General features: G+C 55.3%; 1 protein-coding gene across 1 annotated transcript; it reads left to right on the top strand.

Annotated features, from left to right (window-relative positions):
* The first annotated feature begins 230 nt into the window (after window positions 1–230).
* GBA2 (glucosylceramidase beta 2) lies at window positions 231–17783 on the top strand. The gene is given in 18 exon segments (XM_075739471.1): window positions 231–446; window positions 5411–5502; window positions 5721–5836; window positions 5949–6167; window positions 7450–7689; window positions 8084–8186; window positions 10488–10641; window positions 10925–10937; window positions 10939–11051; window positions 11154–11338; window positions 11686–11790; window positions 12455–12562; window positions 12928–13079; window positions 13246–13352; window positions 13498–13640; window positions 13948–14063; window positions 17136–17327; window positions 17413–17783. Coding segments are annotated over 18 exon segments (2583 nt in total). The 5' UTR covers window positions 231–249; the 3' UTR covers window positions 17641–17783.
* Window positions 17784–18307: the final 524 nt, after the last annotated feature.

Here is an 18307-nt window from a genome sequence, read left to right as displayed (position 1 = left end):
AACTCTCGGTCAGCGCTCGGGAACTCTCGGAATCTACTCGGCAACGCTCGGGCGCTGCTCGGGTACTCTCGGGGGCCGCTCAACAGCGCTCGCTCGGCCGCCCACGGGATAGAAGGTCGCGCCGGCGGCGGGGCGGGTCCGGGTTTCCGGACTCGCTCGGGTGGCGCGCGGGGTGCCGTGCCCCGGGGGCGCGGGTGGGGCGGGGCGGGGCGCGCGGTGAAGAGGGCGCGCGCGGGGCGGGGGGCGGTGATGGCGGCGGCGGCGGAGGCGGCGGTGGCGGCGGGGCCGCTGATGCGGCGGTACGAGGGGGCGGCGCGGGGCCGCGGCGTGGCGGAGGCCGGCTGGCGGGTCTGCCTGGCGCACCGCTTCGAGGAGCCGCGGCAGCCCTACGGCGCCGCCGACGTGCCGCTCCGCGACGTCCTGCGGCACATCGGCCTCGCCTTGCGGTACGGGGGCGATGGAGGGTGGGGGGTTGGAAACGGGGATTGGGAACACCCCGGGAGGGGGGGGCGAAGGGGCAGGGGGTGTCCGTGGGTGCACTGCGCCGCACTCGAACCCCCGCTGCTGTGGGCGGCTCGCTCCGGGGAGGCACCGGCGATGCGCCGGTGCGCGGAGGACAGAGTACGGCGGGTCACGGAGGACCCCGGGCTGGAGGGAGCCGCTCTCCTCCCGCCCCAGCTGCCGGCGGCTACCCGCCAGCCTGGCGCCAGCACTGGGAGCACTGGTGCGGACTGGCCGAAGCTGGCTTAGGGTCAGCAGAGCCCAGCGCTCGGGCTCCCCAAAACCGAGCAGAAGCTGGGAGGGCTTTGGGGCATCGCTTCTGGGGGGGGACACCCCCATCTCCATACCCCCGTGCCCGAGGCTTGCTGCTGGTGCTTATCGCTGCCGCATCTTCCCTGGGCAGCGCCAGGTGCTCAGCCCCTTGCATAAGGCACCTTTCAGCAGGCGGAGATTAAACTCGAGGTTAATTGGGAGGATTTTTTGAAATGCTGTGTGCTGTAGCAGGTTTGGGAATGGGAACTTCTCCTGACTTTGAGTTAGGGTGAGCTGGAAGTAACCAGGAAAAACGTGCGTGGGAAACACCGCAGTTATTTTAACCTTTAGAACTGCTGTCCGGGTGCCGGCAGTGTTTGTGTACTCATCAGACTGGACATTGAAACCGATGACACTGTGATTTATTTCCTTATACTTGCTTTATATCTCCTGCCTCCATTTTCTGAGCCTTTTCCTGCACGATGTCCTTGGAGGTTGCTGCTTACCAAGCTGGTTTCTGCGAGGCCTGATGAAGGGGCAGATAGCGGACTGCTTCGGGGTGCAAAGCATGCCGGTCTGACCGGAGACATCCCCGGTGCAAGCCTGAGCATCAGGGAAGGCAGAGCGTAGGTCGTGCACAGCAGATAAAGGCTGCCAAAAAGCCGCCGTGGCAGGTTGGGGTTGAGTGTGTGGGAAAGCATGAAATTCTGGTGGGGTGAGCAGGGAGGAGAGGTGATCTCCTCTGTTACGGCCTGGGGGGAGCCGTTCCTGGCCCGCTCTCATTGGGGTCTCAGAATGGAAGTGGCTTGCGTTGGTCCTAGAGAAGGGTTTTAAGGGCTTTTCAGCAAGAAGCTAATAGTCAAACCACTGTGTCTTGCCTCTGTATGAATTTAGGAGGTAATTTGGTTGTGATCTCAACATACTTGTGCAGGGCAAAGGTTCATTGCAAGGAGACTCCAGCCTAGAGAGTGAAGGAGAGGAAGGGCCAGAGCAGCGAGAAATACCTGCTTGAGTTTTTGAATTAAAGCCTGAGAGCAGCGGTGTTGGCTGGCAGGGCAGCTAATGCAGGGATCCAAGGATGTGTGGGAGGCTGCGTGCTCCTGGTGTTGGTGGTCACGCAGTGGAGGCAGCCAGCTGATGGAAACCCAAGTGCTGGTGCTGCAAGAAGAGCCTGGAGCTTGGTCCCACGGCACATGGATCTGAACTTCTGGAGCCCTGCAGGCTGGCGTGCCCTCTCCCAAATGGCCCGTGATGAGCAGTACCCCTCTTTCACGGGCACCCGTGATAGGAGTGCTCCCAAAATCTGACGTGGCATCAAGTGCAAAGTCACCTGGTATGGGTGTTCAGCCAAAATGTGTGGGAGTGCCTTGGGATTTCTGTGCGTCTTCAGCTGAGGACATCTAGGACCTGCAGGGAAGCCACTGCATCCTTGGTTGACGTGGTGTCGTGTCAAGTTAAGCTCTGGCTGATGGGTGTCCTTTGCTGCAGCACCAGCCCCTGCCACAGGTGGCATGACTGGGTGTGTTGACAGCCCTAGGGTGGGATTTTTGTTAATTTGGGCTCATTGGGATAACCCCTTTGTTGGGACACCCACAGTGGCAAGTACGGCTGCGGTGGGTGCAGGGGCAGGAGGAGAGTTGCAGGCAGGTTTCTGCAGAGGTGGCTGGTGTCCCCTGGGAGGGGTCATGGCATGGATCCAGAATGGCTGGGTGATGTCTGGACAGGTTTTAATTCTGCTGCCAATTCTAAGGGAAATAAATGCCTTCCAGCCCTGGCAAGGCTTTTGGTGCTGCAGAACATAAAGACTTTCTCCTGGTTATTCTGCAGCCATGGCAGAGCTGTTAATTGCCGGCAATTGGGCATTGAGCACCTTTTCCTCTTGGCCTGCACTGTGTGGGGAGAGGCTAGCAGGGGAAGAGTTTGCTATTGAGACAGCAAACAGCTTGGGTAGTGGTTGGCTGTAAATCCCAACATCTCCTGCTGCATGCTCCTGGAAAAACTGAAATCCCTCTGTCACCTCATTTCCAAGGAGCTGGGATGCCCCACCAGGCCATGCCACAGCTGCTCTGCCTGGGCACCTTATGTCCCATCACCAGAAACCTGCTGGGGAAGCAGCTGGGTTGGTTCCCTGACACTGGGTTAAAAAAAAAAAAGTTACTTCCTTGAGAGAGGAGAGAGAGCACACTGCCAAAACTTCACCTTGGCAGTGTAAAGTCAGGGCTGTCTCTGCTGGAAGAAGAGCAGTTGCAGCAGATGTAGCTCAAAGATAGCAGCAGGCCTTGATTCAAGGTGGTTGTGCAGGACAGGCTGGTTCTTGTGGTGCCCTGGACCTCTGCAGGCAAAATATCCTTAAACAGTCAAATGTGAAATTGAGTATGTCGGGATGGAGAGCAGGCTGCAATCAGGAAAATATCACCCTGAAAGGGATTTGGGCACCTTAGATGTTGGTGAATAAAGGTGGACATCCAATGACCACACAGCCAAAAAGGCAAATGTGGGTTGTTTTTGTTCGGGAAGAGTGTGCAGGAGTAGGGGTTGTCATGGGAGAGCCTCTCCCTCTTGCTCCTGGGGGTACATGTTCCAGGAGGATTAGTGCTCACCCATTGCCCATCGCCTGAGCTCTGTATCCCGCAAGCCATCAGGGCAGGACAGGCTGTGTGCTCCTGGCTAGGGTGGCTTTCTCTTCTTGCCACTATGGCATTGGTGCCTGCAGGTGGCTCGGGGACGTTGCCCACCATGGGGGCTCCCGTGCTCCCACTGCCCAGCTGGCACCCAGGGCCATGGAGCAGCCTGTCAGTTCGGTTTGCTGGGGGAAGTTCGGCAGCTTCTTCTGGTCTGGTAGCTGGTTTCCGTATGGTAATTGTCTCTGTATGGAAAATTTAACTTGGGGCGGTTCATTAGCAAAAGCCAGTCCTTTATGAGTGCTGACTCAGAGCCTGGCCCTGCTCTTCTTGCCTGGAGTGGTGCTGGCACACCCAGGTGCAGTTGTGCCCCTGTTTGGGTGTCTCTCAACTCCCAGGCCTTTGGGTGAGAAATTATCTGATGGGCAGTGCCTGGGCCGCACAGCTGGTGTGCAAGAGGAGGTGAGTCCCCAGGACCCTGCCAGCTGCAGACAGCAAACATAGAATCATAGGATCACAGAATGGTTTGGGATGGAAGGGACCTCAAAGATCATCTAGTTCCAACCCCCCTGCCATGGGCAGGGACACCCTCCACTAGACCAGGTTGCCCAAAGCCCCATCCAGCCTGGCCTGGAACACTTCCAGGGATGGGGCATCCACAGCTTCTCTGGGCAACCTGTTCCAGTGCCTCACCACCCTCACAGTAAAGAATTTCTTTTTGTAACATCTAATCTAAATCGACCCTCCTTCAGCTTGAACCCATTGCCCCTTGTCCTGTCACTACACTCCCTGATAAACAGTCCCTCTCCAGCTTTCCTGTAGGCCCCGTCAGGTACTGGAAAGCCGCAATTAGATCTCCCCGGAGCCGCCTTTTCTCCAGGCTGAACAACCCCAACTCTCTCAGCCTGTCCTCATAGGAGAGGTGCTCCAGCCCTCTGATCAGCTTCGTGGCCTCCTCTGGACTCTCTCCAACAGCTCCATGTCTCTCCTGTACTGGGGCCCCCAGCGCTGGACGCAGTACTCCAGGTGGGGTCTCAGGAGAGCAGAGTAGAGGGGCAGGATCACCTCTCGTGACCTGCTGGTCACGCTGCTTTTGATGCAGCCCAGGACACGGTTGGCTTTCTGGGCTGCAGGCTCACGCTGCCGGCTCGTGTTGAGCTTCTCATCAATCATTACCCCCAAGTCCATCTCCTCAGGGCTGCTCTCAATCCATTCTTTGCCCAGCCTGTTGTTGTGCTTGGGATTGCGCCAACCCATGTGCAGGACCTTGCACTTGGCCTTGTTGAACTTCATGCAGTTTGCATGGGCCCATCTCTCCAGCCTGTCAGGGTCCCTCTGGATGGCATCCCTTCCCTCCAGCGTATTGACCCCACCACACAGCTTGGTGTCGTCGGCAAACTTGCTGAGGGTGCACTCGATCCCGCTGTCCATGTTGCCGACAAAGATGTTAAACAGTGCTGGTCCCAGTACTGACCCCTGAGGAACACCACTCGTCACTGGTCTCTACATTCACCTCCTCCAGGGCAAGGCTGTGCCACCTGCCCCTGGGGATGTGGCAGGGCTGTGTGTGACAATGGAGATGGAAGAGCAAGGCTCATGTCCGTGGAGCAGCGTATGGCTTCTCTGGGCTTGTGCCTCCACTCCCAGACCTTCCTTAGCAGATGTACCCTACCAGTCATGGAGAGGGCAGTGGTCCTTGTGTGTATTCCCAGTTCTCCATGTGTTTCTGGGAAAGCTTCCTGCCCCTGCACGAGCTGCAGCCCTGCTCTTGGGTACTGGAGCACTCTGTTTCCATGCTGTGCCCTTGCAGGCAGCCCTAGTTGCCTGAGCTCTGCTTGGTCACATCTGCTGACCGATACATGCTGCAGATGGATGGCAGGGGGCTGCCACACCATGCGCACTGGGACACCAGTTCCTGTTGCACATCTCTACAAGAGGGGCAGCTGCAATGTGTGCTGGTCATGTCCTGCCCAGTGACACTGAAGGGACAGTGATGCCTGCTCCTGTCTTCTTTCATACCTCTCTCTGCCTTGCAGATACTTCAGGTGGTGGTACAAGAAGACCCACCTAGAGAAGAAACCTGCCTTCATTGACCTCTTGTGTGCTGTTCCTCTGCAGCAGATCTATGGTCAGCCTCCAGTTTGGGCACTGGGGTGATGTGGTGCCCAGTGTGCTGGGTGGGCAGGGATTCATGTGGGGCTGTCAAGGTGCTAGAGGAGGCGAGTGGGTCAAGGAGCTTCTGGGGTGTGAGCAGTGCTGTGGGGCCCCCAGAGCTGCACGGGGGGTCCTTGGGCCAGACCCCACCACAGGAAGGAACAGGATGCTAATTTCTCTTGTCTTTGCCAGGGTGCCCACTGGGTGGGATCGGGGGAGGCACTATCACCCGTGGCTGGCGGGGTGAGTTCTGCCGCTGGCAGCTGAACCCTGGCATTTATCACTACGAAACGGTCATCGCCAACCAGGTAGGTGCAGTGGGGTCTGCAAGGTGTGTGAGTGGCACTGCAGCAGCCTGGGCGGTTGAGGCATCTGCTCTTGGGCTCATCTCATCCCCTCCATGTGGTATCTCCTCCCCAGTTCACGGTGTGCCTGCGTTGCAAGGGGCAGACGATTTACCAGCAGGTCTTGTCCGTGGAGAGACCCAGCACTCTTCAGGGCTGGAACTGGGGCTACTGCGGCCAGTACGCCTTCTACCATGCCCTCTACCCCCGTGCCTGGATGGTCTACGATCTTCCGGGCCAAAACGTGGTGCTCACTTGCCGCCAGGTCTCTCCCGTCATCCCCCATGACTATAAGGTAAGGAGGCGATGGCTCCACACTGGTTGCAGCCTGTCCCGTGGGAGTGCTGGGCCAGCCCACACTGCGGCAGCATGGCTCATATGGAGCAGGTTGGCAGGCATGTGGCAGAGCTGCCTGCATGGGAGGGGGAAAGGATTGATGCAGCAGGGCTGTACTGTGTGATGCTTGGTGTGTCCCTTTTTGGTAGCAGAGGTTTGGAGCTGGTGAGTTTTTGGCCCCTGAGCATTGCCGGTGCATCCGGGGGGTGCTGCAGTAGAGGAGTTCCTTGTCCCTCCTGCCCAGCTCAGCATTGCCTGAACACAACCAGGCTTGTCACCTTGTTAATGCTCTTTCCCAGCCGGTCTGTTCTGTCCTAAGATCCTGTCCCTAGTGCCAGCTGCCAGGTGTGTAGCAGCAGGACCCTGGAAAGCTTTGCCTGTCCTGGGGCAGTTGGTGCTCAAGGGTTATCCCTGTTTCTTTGTGCTTAACTCTGGCAGCTGCACCTTTCCCCTCTGACCTGTGCTTTGACTCTTTGTACTGCTTGTTCCCTGCCTTTGACTTTGTCCTGTGACCATGCCAGCTCCTGGCCACCCAGAATGGTAGGTCCAGAGCTGTGGCCTTACTGGCCAGAGAATCCAGTGGTAGTGTTTTGGGAAACCCTCAGCCTGTACTTGTGGGTTGGTTTGTTGGCTGGGCGTTCCTGAGAGTGTTTTAGCTGGCTTTTGCCTGCCATCCCCAAGGGAAGAGCTGCTTATTAGCTGGGCTTTCCCAGCTGGGCTTTCCCAACATTTTCCCCATGTCTCTGCTCAGCAATGCTCCCAGGCAGGAGGAACCCCCGCAGCAATGCGGAAGCTCGGGACGGCAGCAAGGGATGCCTCGCCGCTCCTGCACGCTGCTCCTGCTCGCTCCCAGCCCCGGGCGAGGGTGGCAGGCTGCACTGCTGACACACCTGACCTTCCTCTTACCCCAGAGAAGCACGTGAGCCTGTATCAACCTGTTGAGCAGATGAGTGGTGAGACAACTGTCTGAGCCTTAATCACTGCTTTCCGTTCTGTGTATTGCCCGGTGTGGGGTTTGCTAGCCCAGAGTTTGTGATCTGAATTTTGTATTGCCTGCCTCCCAAATTCCTTTGCTCCTGCTGCTGCTCCCTAGCTTGGCAACAGACTCCGAGACCGAGTTGTTCCTGCTGCTCTTGCTCCTGCTACATCCTGTGTGGTCTCCCCAGCAGCGGGAGAAGAGATGCTCTGACAGTTAACCATGGAGCACCAACCCTATACACAGTGTTATCTGTCTCTGCCAGGACTCCAGCCTGCCCGTAGGAGTGTTCATCTGGGAGGTAGAGAACGGGAGGGATGAGGACGTGGAGGTCTCCATCATGTTTAGCATGCAGAACGGCACAGGAACGAAGGAGGATGGGAGTGGAGGGCACTGGAACGAGCCCTTCACCTTTGAGAAGGAGGGCGAGCGGGTTGCTGGAGTCCTGCTGCACCACTGCACACACGTGAACCCCTTCACCCTGGCCATCTCTGCCCGGGAGAAGGTAAAGGACTGGCACCAGTGGTGTGGTTCCTGCTGGGGGGGGGGGTGGAGTGTGCAGCCTTGCTGAATGTGTTGGGGGGCTGCTTCCAGGCAGCTGGTAAAGGATGCTTGTGTGTGATGGTTTGGGGTCAGCACTGATCCTCAGCACTTGCCTGACCACTGGAGCAGGAGTGGGGACATGACTTCCCTGAGGGTACCCCCTGTGGGGGTGGGTGCCAGCAGAGAAGCTGTGGGTGAAGCTCACAGGACAGCAGATGAGTAGGTTTGGAGTTAGCATTGCTGAGCGACGTGCAGGGAGTGACTGTGGGCTGCCAGAGTTGGTGGTGGTGGGCGTGGGGAGCCTGTATCTGCCCCTCAAAAGTACCAGCCCTTGATGATGCTCTTCCTTTCCCCAGACTGGCACTGAAGTCACCCACCTCACAGCATTCAATCCCGCAGGATCAGGTAGAGAGGTGTGGCAGGACCTTCTGCAGGATGGCAGGCTGGATTCCCCCACTGGTGAGTCCCTCCATGGGATGGGTGGAGAGGGAGCAGGGGTAATGGGTGGTCACACGGGGCACAGGGCACCCAAGCAAGGGTGGATTTCCCTTACTCTAGCCACCTTGGTGCTATCACAAAAAGCTCTTGGTGATGCTGTGGCTTGTTCCCAGGTTTAAGGTGCAGCTGAATTTCCCATTGCTTGTGACACTGTCCTCGTGGTTCTCAAAAAGCTGTTTGCACAACATTGCGGCTGTTCTTGGCTATATTAATTTCACATGCCAGTACCTTGTTAGTCTGCGTAGGGTTGCACACTGAGCTGAGGTTCCTGCAGAGTAGCCAGGGTGATGCCTAGCCCCCTTCTCTGAGTTCCCACTGTCAGATCTGTGAGCTTGGCCCCATCAGATTTGTTCTAGCACATGCTTAGCAGTCCTTGGGGTTGACCCTGTCTGGAGGCCAGGCACCCACCAAAGCAGCTTATCACTCCCCCTCCTCAACTGGACAGTGGAGAGAAAATATGATGAAAGGCTCGTTGGTCGAGGTAAGGGCAGGGAGAGATCACTCACCAATTACTGTCACAGGCAAAACAGACTCAACTTGGGACAATTAATTTAATTCATAACCAGTCAAATCAGAGTAATGAGAAATAAAACTAAATCTTAAAACACCTCCTCCCACCCCTCCCATCTTCCCGGGCTCAACTTCACTCCCGATTTCTCTCCCTCCTCCCCCACAGTGGCACAGGGGGACGGGGAATGGGGGTTGTGGTCTGTTCATCACACGTTGTCTCTGCCGCTCCTTCCTCCTCAGGGGGAGGACTCCTCACACTCTGCCCCTGCTCCAGCCTGGGGTCCCTCCCACAGGAGACAGCCCTCCATTAACTGCTCCAACATGAGTCCTTCCCATGGGTCCACAGGTCCTGCCAGGAGCCTGCTCCAGCATGGGCTTCCCACGGGGTCACAGCCTCCTTCAGGTGCCTCCCCCTGCTCTGGCATGGAGTCCTCCATGGGCTGCAGGGGAACAGCCTGCCTCACCATGGTCTTCTCCAGGGGCTGCAGGGGAGTCTCTGCTCCAGTGCTTGGAGCTCCTCCTGCCCACCCCTTTTTCACTGACCTGGGGGTCTGCAGAGTTTCTCACATCTTCTCACTTCTCTCTCTGGCTGCCAAAGCGCCCCCCCCCCCCCCCCCCCCCCCCCCCCCCCCCCCCCCCCCCCCCCCCCCCCCCCCCCTTAACTCTGTTGTCCCAGAGGTGCTACCACCATCACTGATGGGCTCAGCCTTGGCCAGCAGCGGGTCCCTCTTGAAGCCATCTGGCATTGGCTCTGTCTGACACAGGGGAAGCTTCTAGCAGCTTCTTGCAGAAGCCACCCCTGTAGCCCCCCTGCTACCAAAACCTGGCCATGCAAACCCAAAACATTGGTGCTACTATCACTTGCTGTCCTCTTGTTATGTTATCAGTTCCCTGAAGGTCTCTGATATTCCCTTGATGCTTCTGCGTCATCCTCAGTTGAGTGCTCGCTCCCTTGACAGAAGCCTTGAAGCAGGATGGTGTCTCCCAGCCCTTGCTGTAACCTCTTACTGTGATAAAATGTGACCATTTGCCTAATATCTCTGCTTGCTCTTGAACAAGGACAATGCTGGCACTGTGCCTTTGCAAGGTTTCTTGAAGCTTAAAATATGTAAATGAATCGTTTACATAAATATTTCTGGAAAACTGAGTTTCCTGCCTACATGCACTCAGAGATCTCCAGGCTATTGGGATGTGGTTTTCCTTCGTGCATGCCAGGCACTATCATAGTCAAGATCTGTGCTTCTGTTAAAATTGTTGCTTTAATGAGTTTACCTGGTACACATGTCAGAACCAGCATATAATTATCCAGTCACCTCAGGGCTTTTCTTAAACATGGGCACAGTTCAGCACCCTGCAAAAAAGCTGGAAACGATGACTGTCCATAGAAAGTCACGGTGTGTCTGAGTGCAGTGCAGTTACAATGTCATGTGGTGCTCTGTCCTTTCCACTTGTGCCTGGTGGCTTTTCCTGCCTGATTTGTTCCTCTGCTTTGATGACTTACTTTTTTAACCCCCTCCGCCCATGGCAGGTATTTTTTCCTGCTTGCAAAAAGCAGTTACTCACGTGCGGTAATGTCATCCCTTAAAACTCTGAGGACGTACCCTCCAGGTTGCAAGGGGGCTGGGCCATACTCAAATAGTCTCATCCCCCTTGAGATGCATGGGAGCATCAGTCACACACACACACACACCCCCCCCCCCAAGGGCTTCCTTGGTCACTTGTGAATACTTTTTTTCTTTTTTGTCCTGGCAGGTAAAAGCAGCCTGACGGAGAAGGGGGAGATGACAGCAGCAGCGGTGTGTGCCAGCTGCAGGGTGCCTGCCCAGGGCCACAGGACACTGGAGCTGGCCCTGGCTTGGGACATGCCCCGTGTTTACTTTGGCTCCAAGGAGAAGCTGCACCTCAGGTGGGTGGGTTGTCTCCAGTGGGGCTTGGCTCATGTCCCCAAAGTCCCATTCTCCCTGTTTCTGGGCTTGAGTGCTGCCTGGGGAGCCTTGTCCCTCCCACTCCCTGTGCCCATGTCCCTACCAGCTCACGGAGGGGACTTTCTTCTCAACCCCTGCTCCTCAGTGCCCCTGCACGAGCAGTCTTATTAATCTGGTGTTCACCACAGTCCAGCCCCTCTCCCGTGGTCAGGTGGGCTTCCCAGCCTGAGCCTGCTGTGTACTCACCAAACCCCCGCTTGGCAGGCGGTACACCCGTTTTTTTTGGCAGTGGAGGAGATGCTGCTTCTGCCCTGTCGCATCATGCCCTGACGCACTACAAGGAGTGGGAGAAGAAGATCGAAGCGTGGCAGAAGCCCATCCTGGAGAACAGGTAGGGTAGATGGAAACACCTTCCTGGTGGACTCCTGGGGCTGGTCAGAGCAGAAGCATCACCACCTCAGCCCCCGTGGTTGAGTTTCCCTCTTGCCCACAGCCAGCTGCCTTCCTGGTACAAGTCGGCCCTCTTCAATGAGCTGTACTTTGTGACGGATGGGGGGACCATCTGGGTGGAGCTGCCCCCGGACTGCCGTGCTGAGGACCTGCAGGGGCCGGCGGGGGCTGGCCTCTCCCACCTCCTCCCTGTCCTGCAGGAGTACGGAAGGTTTGCTTATTTGGAAGGTAACTTGCAGGGACGTGATGGATGGTCCCAACTCAACCCTTCCCTGTTGCTGTAACCAGGTGGTTTTAACTTGCTATGGGGATGCTTTTCACACCCTGATGGGTAGGGAGCAGCGCTGTTCCCAGCAAAACCCCTTGCTGGACCAAGCCTTATAGGATACAGCATGAGGTCTTCTCTAGATCCCTGGGTGCTATAAGTAGAGAATAAAAAACACTTCTAATGGGAGCCCCTGCCTGTGCTGGGAAAGAGCCCACTCTCCTGGGCCATGTGGAAGGGAGGACCTGCCCCTTCTTTCCCCTACCTGTGGCATGTCTCCCATCCCTCACCGTCTCCCCGGTCCTTCCAGGCCAGGAGTACCGGATGTACAACACCTACGATGTCCACTTCTATGCCTCCTTCGCTCTCGTCATGCTGTGGCCCAAGCTGCAGATCAGCCTCCAGTATGACATTGGTGAGTCACTCAGGAGACCCTGACTTGATGCCTGCTGATGTCTTTACCTAGGGAAGAGATGGAGGATTTAGGACAGCGTCTGCCATAGAAATCTGTGCCGTGGAGACAGTATTCCCCTCCAGCTCCTCTGCTGGGCCCAGGACTTGCAAACCCCCAACGTTGCTGCTTCTCAGCATCTCTCTGCCCAGCATTGAGGGATGCATTCTTGCTGCACTGGGGGTGCACAGCTGGCTCTGCCTGTCCTGGTGGAGCCCCTGGTCTTAATGAGCTCTCTCTGTGCCCCTTGCAGAGGAGAAGCATGGAGCCATTTGCAGACCGTGATGCTTTAGGTGGGCTTGGAGGCTGCTCGATGGTGGCCTGACCAGTGGTGGAGCGCAGCCCTTTACTGGGCTACAGGAGGGCTGAGCCCACTGGGGGTCCCTCCCAGCCTTGGGTGCTGCCACCTCATTTCTTAAGGGAGCGGTGACAGTTGCATGTCCCCTGCTGAGGGGAGACTGGGAGCAGCCTGGTGTCCCCTTAGCCCTTTGCAGGAGGCCATGATCTTGCAACCAGAGCCCCAAAGGGCAACCTGGCGTGCTGGTGCCGGTGGCCCTGCCTGTGCTTGGAGTTTGCTGCTGCAGTGCCTGCTGCCTTTCTAATGTCTCTTGCTCTGTGTCCTCTCCAGCTGTCACAGTAGTGAATGAAGATGTCCAGCCCCGGCAGTACTTGATGTGTGGTCAGACAGCCCAGGTGAAGCTGAAGAATGTGGTGCCGCATGACATTGGGGACCCAGGTGAGGGGTCTGGCTGGGCCTGCTGGGGGAACAGAGGGGGTGCAGGGCTGCTCACACAACTTTATCAGGGTAGTTAACCCCTAAGCTGTGGGAAAGAGGTATAGTGCATGAATAGACTGTTTTCTGGGAATGAAAAGCTTTGATGGTTTGGGATGGTAACGAAGATCATGCTGCATGGAGCTTGTACATGGGAGACGGAGGGAAGCTGAGCAGTAGTGGGAAGGCTGCTCTCTCTAGAGATCGCACAGGGTGTGAGATGTTATTTAATGCTGTTTGATCGCAGCACCCTTGGGACCTTGCTCCTGGGTAGGAGAGGGGACATTCATTGCTTGCTGCCCTGCTGCATGCACTCTGTCCTTGCTTAGGTGATGAGCCATGGCAACGTGTCAATGCCTACCTGATGCATGACACGGCTGACTGGAAGGACCTCAACCTGAAGTTTGTGCTGCAGGTGTACCGCGACTACTACCTGACACATGACTTGCTGTACTTGCAGGACATGTGGCCAATCTGCCAGGTACTGGGAGGAGATCAGATTATGGGGCATCCCCTCTCCCCACTTCCTGTGGGAGCTGTGGGACATCCCCAGCAGATGGATGCTCCAAGCAGAGCATGAGGAGCAGCCATGGCAGAAAGCTGCCATGATGCAGAGGCTGAGTGACTGTCTCCTGCCTCTCCTGCAGGCTGTGATGGAGTCGGAGCTGAAGTTTGACACGGATAATGATGGCCTCATTGAAAATGGTGGCTTTGCTGACCAGACATATGACGCGTGGGTGGTAAATGGACCCAGGTGAGCAGGTGGGGGTTGGAGATGGAGGATGTGGTGTGGAGAGGTAGATCAGAGCTGAGATCGTGATCTCTATCCGTTGTGGAAGCTCCGCACAGACCATGGGGTGTCCTGTATTGCCAACGCTATCTCCTTTCGCTCTTTCCAGTGCCTACTGTGGCGGGCTGTGGCTGGCAGCTGTCTGTATGATGTGCAAGATGGCAGAGGTGCTTGGGGACACTGAGATCCAGCAGAAATACATGGATATCCTTAGCAAGGGCAAGGAGGCGTTTGAGAGGCTGCTGTGGAACGGTGGGTGCTCACCAGGAACCACACTGGGCTAGCCACGTGTCCCTTGGGAAGGGGATGGCTCCTCTTTGGGTCTTGGAGCCTTGCTGGGGAGCTGGGAAGGAGGGGAGATGCTGGCTCTCCAAGTGGAGGGAAAGAAGCAGGTACCAAGTAGGGAACAGAAAAGGTTTGGAGGTCTGGGAGAGGAAGAAGAGCATTCTGGAAAAAGCTGCCGTGCTCCTGCCTTGTGGGGAGGAGCGTAGGGACAGCACACGTGAGCTGGGGTCTTAAACTATCAATTTTAAACTGTTACCTGCCTTTTTTTTTCCAGGAAAATACTACAACTATGACAGCAGTGGGAGTGACACCTCCAGCAGCATCATGTCAGACCAGTGTGCTGGGCAGTGGTTTCTTGGGGCTTGTGGCCTGGACGAAGGGGAGTTTGAGGTAAGAAAAGGGACAGCCTGGTGCAGGTTGGGGTTAGATGGGACCTGCAGCAGGAGGAGAGCAGCAGGGCTGGCATGTGGCATGGGTTCAGTGTCAGGGGCTGGTGCGGGGGCTCCAGCCCGCTCCCCTGGAGCGGTGTGTGCTTGGGTGGAGGCTGTTGGATGCATGTTGGTGCAACCTGCCTTAAACCAAAGTCTGCTCATGGAGAGGGCATGCAGTAGGGGTGTGTAACCGTGGTCAGTGCTGGTACACTCGGAGGAAGGACCCACTGGGATTTGCTTTCAGCAAAATGCTATTTGTTTAAAAAAGTAGAAAAAGAGTGTGAAACTTTCCATGTGTTATTTGCTGTCCAGTTTTAAGTCCTAAATGAATACCTGAGAGGACTAAGGTTTATTTGGGCTTCTAAAGTTTGCTGCTGTTTAGTTGCAAGATAACTAATTGGCCAAAGACTCCTCTTGTCTGATGGGGTGGTAAGTGCAGCTTCTGGTGGTGTAATGCCTGGAAGAGAGCTGGGAAGTGGAGAGCCGTTATATGGATTATTTATGACCTGTAGACAGTTGTCAGACCAAAGCTGTCTGTGGTGGTGATGGACAGGCAAGTGCTTTGGCCAGCTGAAGGAGGGAATGACCCTCGGTTGCATGAGGTTGATGGACCACTTCACTCTCTGCTGGTACCTGAGGGGAGCTTCAGGTGACCTTTCCTGGCAGCAGTTTGTGCTGAACACTGGGATTTAATGAGAAATGGGTGCTTGGTTGTGCCCTCCTGCATTTATTCCAGTGTGGGTCCCTAGAGTGTGGGGACTGGGGCTGTTCCTGGGGCTCCAGGCATGATCTGGCCCAGACTTTGTGCAGCAATATCCAAACATCCCTTTTGGGGCAAATGGTAAACCTGGTGCAGTTCAAAGATCTCTGTTGCCTTTCTGTAGCCTCAGGCTTTTGTTGGTGAAGGTAGCACTCCTTCTCTGCTGTTTTGAGCTTCGAACTCATGGGAGATGGAACTGGTGAACTTCTCTCTTCTATTACTATGACCATCGAGGTTTTTTCTATGTATTTTGATCCCTTGCCTGGCTGGAAGCACTCCTGTTCGTAACCTCATTAACATAATCCTGCTGCATGTGCAGGTCGGTAATGAAACACAAAGTAAAAAAGGCCTGTGACCCCAATCCTGAAGAAACTGCCCTGAAGCCTTCTGCCAGAGACAGCTGCTTCACATCACCCCTCTGCTGACTCCTACTCCCTTGGGCTGATCTCCTATGCCACACTGCGAAAAATTACTGTGTCAGATGCTTGGCTTCAGCATTGATAAAAGTGATCTGCCTTTCCTTTCAGTCATAGAATCATAGAGATCTTTTGCAACCTTAAAGATTCTAAGATCGTCAAGTCCAACCACCAACCCAACACCACCATGGCTACTAAACCATGTTCCAAAGTGCCACATCTGCACGTTTTTTTGAACACCTCCAGGGATGGAGTCTACCAGAGCTGTATGTTTGGACTGCCCAGCTGCCCTTGGCAAGCTCCTGACTGGTGTCAACAAACCTTCTGCTTCCCCTGGCTCTGGTGGCACCAGGCTGGCAAGAAAGGTCTGGCATGTCCCTGGGCTGTGCTGATGAGCCGGGAGCTGCCTGGCTCTTCCCTTTCTTGCAAGTAGGTGTCATCATTGCTCCATGACATCGCTCCTCATCTGGGTCACCCTGCAAAGTTCTTGCTATGGCTTTCTCGCAGTTAGGCAGGCGTGGGATGGAGACCAGCCAGCCCTCCCCTTGCAACATCACCAGGTCTCAAGCTTTGCTTTTCTCATCCAAGCAGTGACTCCTGCTGCACTGACACTTCCTAGATTTATTGCCAATAACAAAAGCAGTGCAAAAGCTTTATTTTCAGCTGTGTGCACAGGCTTTTCATCTTAATGCAGTCCTCACTGTGTTGCTGCTCCACTGCTTTTTGTTTGGCTGGCAGGTGTTTTCATGCTCAGGTGGGGTTGGTGTTTGGGGTTTTTGTTGGTTGTGGGATTGGTGGTTTTTTTTTTTTTTTTGAGCTTACTCAGCATGATACCTCAGTCTGTTCTCATAACTGTTTTGAGCTCTTGGCCTTGGTCTGTTAAACAACTTTTTTTTTTTTTTTTGCTTGTCAGAGGGGGAAGGTTTTTACTTCCTCCTTCCTGAAATGGCTGTTTATCCAGTGAGCACTACTGATATCCTAGGTGTATTTAACTTTCACTTGGGATAAAAGTTTCTGATACCTCCTACCAGATGCAGGAAACCTTCAGGCATGCTGTGCATCTCAGTCTGCTGCCTTAATCCCCAGGCTGCCCCTTCTCTCTCCTCAAACTCCCCTTGGTCCAGGCCACAAACTCTTGCATCACCACCCAATTACAAAATTGGAAGGATTAAATTACTTTTGAAATCACTCAAAAATAAGTCCGGTTTGTTTTCTTTCCTTAAGCTGAATTTTTTTTTTCCCCAAGATTCCCAGCATTTACCAAAACAAGCCTACTGGTATCTACAACACTCCCTTTGCAGCTGCAAGATGCATTATGATGTCATTGGACCTTTTCCATAATCTTTCTCTTCAGCTACCTCTGGCCAGTGTCCAGTCTCTTGTAGGCATTGCAATACCCCTTGTAGCTGGTGCAGATGGGCTGAGAGAAGAGCACAGTGGTTTTGCCGAGAAGAAGTCTGGGCTCCAAGTAGTCATGAGCCTGAGAAAGGAACAGTGGTGACCATAAAACAAGATGAGAATGGTGTGGAGCAAACTCCCAAGTAATGTAGGGGGAAAGTGAAAGGCTGTTTATGGAGACACACTAGCTGGATGAGCTATCAGCCTCCCTAGGAGGAAGGTGAAATGAAGTTCAGCATGTCTTCTATTGAGCAACTGCCTTTTTTTTTTTTTTTTTTTTTTTGGGCCTTTTGAGGGAAAGAGGCTTTTTTACTTCCTCCTGTTCTTTTCCTGAGGTGGCAGTGAATAGCATTGACCTCTTCCTCATGGAAAGCTTAACCTTGCTTCCTAGAGACCCAGCCTGAGGGGTCCGCCTAAAGCACTGAGCCCAAAACCCTCTCTTTCTCTCTCCACACAGGTCTTCCCCAAAAGTCATGTTGTCAGTGCGCTCAAGACCATCTTTGAGAAGAATGTCATGAGCTTTGCTGGTGGCACCATGGGAGCAGTGAATGGCATGAGGCCTGATGGGGTGCCCGACACCTCCAGCGTGCAGTCCGACGAGGTGTGGATTGGTGTGGTCTACGCCTTGGCTGCCACCATGATCCAGGAAGTGAGTAGCGATGCTACACCCTTTGGCACATGTCATCTCCTTGCACTCTGTGGATGTGCTGATGGTAGTCTTCTCTCTACCATAGGGGCTGGTGGAAGAAGGCTTTCATACGGCAGAAGGCTGCTACCGGACGGTTTGGGAGCAGCTGGGCATGGCTTTCCAGACACCGGAGGCTTATCGGGAGAAGAAGGTCTACCGGTCGCTGGCTTACATGCGGCCCCTTAGCATCTGGAGCATGCAGCTGGCCCTGGAGCGCAGAGCTGGCTGGGCACCAGCACCCTCACAGCTCTCCCAGGTCCCCATCCACCCTTGAGTGGGTGCACGATGGGGCTGGGGGGGCCTCAACTGGTGGGCAGGGACCCTTCCCTCCCCCTCTTTGATAATACTCACATTGCTGTTTTCCTTCCCTACCTCCACTACATGCCTTTCACCTCAGGGGGCTTCTAGCCACCCATGCTGAGCACGAGGTGGGACCAGCTGTCGTCTCGGAGACAAGACGGGTGGGATAAGGAGGCACTGCTGGAGCCTGTGCCCCTTCCCCATCAATCAGGTGCTCCACCAGCCTGCACGCCCCCCAGCCATCGTCCACTGGAGCTTTTGTACCTTGCCCAGGAGCACAGGAGACCTCTCTCCTTCAATCAGTGGGTTGTGGGTAAGGTGGGAGCTAGCCTTCAGGGCAAAAAAAAATGTGTGGATGTATGTGTGTGTGAGGACATTGGACTGGTGCACGCAGGCATATGGATGCTGTACTTGTCCCTCCCTTGTGTGACACTGCAAACAGACTGGCTCTGCCCCAGGGCACCAGTCCCAGGAGTGCCTGTGGCAGATACAATCCCCAGGGGAGCCCTGGCTCCTCGGCTGGTGACAATCGGAGCCCAAGCAGCAGGTCCTGTTCTGGTACTGTGGCACTTCTCCCTGCTGGCACTGGGGGCAGGCAGCAGAGAACATTTTAGGGGATGAATCATTTTAAGTTCTTAATA

This window comes from Balearica regulorum, chromosome Z (assembly GCF_011004875.1).
Source record: "Balearica regulorum gibbericeps isolate bBalReg1 chromosome Z, bBalReg1.pri, whole genome shotgun sequence".
Taxonomy (NCBI): Eukaryota; Metazoa; Chordata; class Aves; order Gruiformes; family Gruidae; genus Balearica; species Balearica regulorum.
This window is presented reverse-complemented; position numbering and strand designations above follow the sequence as displayed.